This window comes from Polypterus senegalus, chromosome 2, assembly GCF_016835505.1.
Source record: "Polypterus senegalus isolate Bchr_013 chromosome 2, ASM1683550v1, whole genome shotgun sequence".
Lineage (NCBI taxonomy): Eukaryota > Metazoa > Chordata > Cladistia > Polypteriformes > Polypteridae > Polypterus > Polypterus senegalus.
Window position 1 is genome coordinate 217,803,080 of NC_053155.1, and position 4,998 is coordinate 217,808,077.

The window sequence follows — 4,998 nt, forward strand, 5'->3', positions numbered from 1 at the left end:
GTCCCTTACACAATAAACATCCTGTAACAGATAACCCATCTAACAGTTAAAACAACTATATTAGTGCAAATTTGGGATGACACTTATGTAAATATTACAGCTCCATGCACAAATAATTGTAAAGTCACATGGGTATTGTGTGTAAAACATACAGTACTTACCCATGATAAATAATTACTGAAGAAAAAAAAAATGCAGACTTATTTCAGACATTCTACCCATGTCATACCATACCTTAGAACTAATTTAGAAACATAAAATATTTTTCCATTGAGAAATAACTGATTCTACAGTTTCTTATTTTGCCTATGATTAGCATATAATGTTTAGATTTGGTCTTGTCCTATTATGTACAAAAGAATTAGTAATTGTTTAAAATTATGACACAATCCAAGTGAATATTTTAAGTTAAACAAAACCAGAAAGAGAACAAAGTCTAGCTTTGCAATCCATACCATGTTCTTTTCTTCAAAGCATTGGTTGGTTGTTTCAACCAGGCCTCAAAGTCACCCACTTCCTCCAATGATTGCAAAGGAAACTGGACCTCCTCAGGCATATCAGGTGAGCATTAAATGTTTAGCCGACCAGATAGTGAACTGATCATGACAGCCAATTGTGACAGCTGGTGCTTCACATGTTCAAGCAATGTGAGGATATGAAGATCTGCAGCTGAAAAATAAATACCAGCAAAATATAAAAATGATACTATTCATTTGAATACTTTGAAAAGGCAATGAATCCTACTCTTGCACTTTGGAGCAAACATAACTCTCATATATGTTAAAACAGCATCCTTTGGAACATATAAAATTTAACATCTTAAAAACCAAAACACTAAAAATCAAGGAATATACTGGCACAAAATGAACATGACAACAAATACCATATGGGATTAATAAAGTATCTAACATATAGATATGTTCAAACATGTGTTGAATATGTGAAACAAGTACAATCAATAGTCTGATCATAACTTACCAGTGCAAGGTATTGGTTCTGTTCCACATCGATCCACTCTGTAAGTAGGCTTGAAGAGTTCAGAAGTATTTTTCAGTTTTGGAAGGCTCATGGAAATTTGTTGAGATGTATTTTCAGAGAGCAATAGTGACTGGTAAGGAGGTGGCACCTGAAGCAAAGAATGTGGTGGTGAGCAACAAGGTGGCACAGATGGTAAAGGTGGTGATGGTACCTGAGGTGCAGAATGTGGGGATAACATGCAAGGTCCAGTTGACTGTTGAGGTTTTGAAAATCTTGTCAAGGGAACTTTTGTTTTATTAGCCAAGTCTTCATGTTCACTTTCACAGTCCATGTCACCATAGTAGTGGCTGTTTACAGAAGATTAAATGTGCATATATTACTCAAAACAAACGTTTCATACATTCAATAAAACACATGTGAAGTTGAATCAAACTTACATTAGTTTAGGAGCTCTTTTCACCCTGCCTATATCCTCATCATCATCTGAATCCAATTCTGAAGTTTGACAAATCAAAGACTTCTTCATCCCTTGCCATGCAGACATGTAATCTCCTAAAAGCATTTCAAAAAAGTTAATATCAGGTGATGTAATATAACATTATCACTTCTGTGATCTTTTAAATCACTACGACCTAGGCCCCATTTACATCTAGCATTCACATATTTTCTTTTTTTGTAATCGCATCACAGTTTCATAGCATTTAACCAGCAAAGTGAAACTAGGAAAAATTGTAAGAGACCTACGTAAGAAAGTAAGAGTAAATTTCAATTTGGATAAATGTAATCACTAGAGGGCAGCACGGTGGCGCAGTGGGTAGCACTGCTGCCTCGCTGTTAGGAGACCCGGGTTCGTTTCTCAGGTCCTCCCTGCGTGGAGTTTGCATGTTCTCCCCGTGTCTGCGTGGGTTTCCTCCCACAGTCCAAAGACATGCAGGTTAGGTGCATTGGCGATTCTGAATTGTCCCTAGTGTGTGCGTGTGCCCTGCGGTGGGCTGGCAACCTGCCCAGGGTTTATTTCCTGCCTTGCGGCCTGTGTTGGCTGGGATTGGCTGCAGCAGACACCCGCGACCCTGTAGTTAGGATATAGCGGTTTGGATGATGGATGGATAATCACTAGAGTTGCATGTTAGTGAAAGGTGTGAACTAGGCCCTGATTTCTCATGAACACTAGTATGAACGTATAATGGTTGTTGGAAATGAGGCCTGGAGACAGTGAAAAATCACATGATTGCAACATGAAAATAAGGCCTTAGACAAATGTTTGTTGCTTTTCTATTAAAAAAAATTAACATAGCAAGAAATCAATATTTTACAGCAATATTTCTCTGGTGAAAGGGATCAAGTCAGGGACATACGACTCGTATCTTGAACATTGCAATTACCGTAGGACTTTAGTACTCTAACATCATGCTTGGTCCAGTCAGGGCATGGTTCCTCAGCATATCTTGCTGCTTTGTTGAGTCTTTGATTGCTCTTATAATTTGGCCAAAAGGTTGTGCCATCACTGTACCAAGACTGTGGTATAACTGACACAGCTTTTTGTTCATCTAAAAACTGAACTACCAGAAACATCCTGCAAAAGAAAAAAAAGACAATGCTCAAAATAAACATAATATTTACATGTTGCACACAAAATGCATTACCTAAACAGCAGGTGATACCACCTAGCACATCCTCACCCCTCATTTTAATAAAACCAAGAATGCTTTTTTGACTATGGATTAAAGATAAGCTTTGTATGGTAGTTTGCAATGTGCAGCAAGTTTATCCATTAGCCATAGAAAAAAAATGTTTAAATTCCACATTTTAATTTATACAAAAAAAAAAAAAAATTCAAACATTAAATGCTGTTATCTTTACTGTAGACATTAAAACAAAAATAGCCCTGGTGCCCTGTCCTGGATTTGTTCCTGCCTTTGGCCCAATGCTAATTGGAATAGGATCCAGCAGCACATGCAACCCTGGTTTGCATTAAGTAAATAAGAAAATGACAAAAATAGCTACTACCTATCAGCAATAATGCAAGAGGTAATGAAATAAAGACTACTACTGCAGATGATCCTTGCTTAAACAAAACAGATCTACAAACACATTTAGTTAACAGCTTTTTAAACGTGTACCAGGGTTATACAAAAGCCACCACAAATAATAAATGAAATCATTACTGACAGGTAAATGTCTCCATATCACTTAAATTGTCAGTCAGTCAGTCATCTTCTAACACGATGAGCAGTGTTGTGGGGGTTGCTGGAGCCTATCCTGGCTAGTATAGGGTGAAAGGCAGGAACAAACCCTGGATAGTAGGGTGCCAGTGCATTGCAGGGTGAACAGACACACCAACCATACACTAGGGACAATTTATTTTATCCACCTAATCTGCATGTCTGTGTACTGTGGGAGAAAACTGGAGTACCCAGTGGAAACCCATGTAGACAGGGGGGAGAACATGCAAACTGCACAGAGGGAGGACCTGGGATGTGAACCCTGTGGTCTCTTTACTGCGAGGCAGCACTCCTGCCATGCCGCCCTCAGTTAAATTGTAACCTATATCACTTAAATTGTAATATAACAAAAAAGATACTAATAATTTACAAGGATTTTTTTTATTATTTAGCAGAAGCCAGCAAGATACAATATATGTGAATATATATTTACCATTCTAATTTGAATATTCACAACCGTTAACTTTAAAAGGACAGAGAAAATACATGTAATGTACAGATTATGCTTGATAAATGTTGCTAGTTAAAGTATATATCCCCATCAGGATTCTGCTAAAATATTTTAAATAAAAAGACATTAACATTAGTACTTTTTGTATCTAAATTAAAGAAATCGTTTATATATTTTTATCATGTAATTTTTGTACAAATATTAGGAGTGCAACCCGAATCCTAGCACTTTATTAAAGTGAAGAACTCAGAAAAGACTAAATTGTGTAACCTTCCATAAACTAAACCGACACTGAAAAAGTTTAAAACTACCACAGGCGCAGGTTCGTTCAATTAAAAGTGTTTCATGACTGGCGGTTCGCCTAAACCACATTTCCCCGTATTGGCTGGACAAACACCCAACCCTCTTTTCCCAAACGGACGGTCGCGCTCGATTCACTAGTAGGTCCTCTGACATCTCACAAAGCCCAGCGCTTTGACGATTTACTAACGTAACCCTCTCCAGCGGTCACGAAGCCACTTACATGGGAAAAACAAAAAGGTAGGAAAATAATGATGTCTTAAATCGTTTTTTTTCTCTAGCGTATCTGAAATAAGCCCACGTTTAACACAAAACGTTTAATAAATTATTTTGAACACAGCGCCTACTAACCCTTATTTGGTGGAGCCTAAAATATTCAGCACATGAATTTAACATTGCGGCCTAAATATGTACAAATACTAAAAATGATTACAGTGACATGTTAACATAATTCATTACATTTCATCTTAACCTGCTATGATAGCGACACATTAAAAATAATTAGCAGTGCTAACTATATATAAAAAGCATTTGAACTTCTCACAACTGTTAAAAATGAATTTTTGACTCACTTCCTCCAAAAACAATTCCGTTGTCTGTAAATGTTTTCAGACTGCTCGTTGTGGCGCGCAAATTTGAGCGCGAACTCAAAACATAAGCGTGTTACGCTCACGTTAACTTAAGCTCTCGTGGAAAGAGATTGAACTGTCAATTAATCTACATGACGAAATGTGGGCGGATCCATTTGTCCCTCCCACAGAAGCACGAACTGAGCTTGCCGGAATACAGACGGATTTGTTACGGAGTCAAAAAAAGAATGTGACTGCTATACGACTTTGCCATGTTGTGGCCGGATCTGTTCCTGAGTCAGCTGCTGTCGGGGTACCTTCTGCAAACATCAGGAAAAGTTCCTTTAAACCCCAACCCTTACCTGGCCCCTAATAGCCTGTTCCCGAGAATCAGAAAAATGGCAAAAGTTCAGACACACCCAAATTGGAGTCAAAACTCCACATAAAAGAAAAAAGCCAAATTAATGCTAAGAATGGA

At 37.7% G+C, this 4,998-nt stretch overlaps 1 protein-coding gene across 2 annotated transcripts; it reads right to left on the reverse strand.

Moving 5' to 3' along the window:
- Nucleotides 1-485: 485 nt before the first annotated feature.
- Nucleotides 486-4,634, reverse strand: LOC120524659. 2 transcript variants are annotated; one of them, XM_039746483.1, is made up of 5 exons: nucleotides 4,524-4,634; nucleotides 2,361-2,551; nucleotides 1,416-1,530; nucleotides 979-1,325; nucleotides 486-669 (listed from the first exon to the last, which is right to left on the reverse strand). In XM_039746483.1, exons 2-5 carry the CDS (start codon nucleotides 2,548-2,550, stop codon nucleotides 569-571), a joined length of 753 nt encoding a protein of 250 aa, XP_039602417.1. In that variant the 5' UTR covers nucleotide 2,551; nucleotides 4,524-4,634; the 3' UTR covers nucleotides 486-568. The 2 variants fall into 2 exon arrangements, with proteins under 2 accessions (XP_039602417.1, XP_039602416.1); XM_039746482.1 differs by lacking the exon at nucleotides 4,524-4,634 and having other exon boundaries at nucleotides 2,361-2,720.
- Nucleotides 4,635-4,998: the final 364 nt, after the last annotated feature.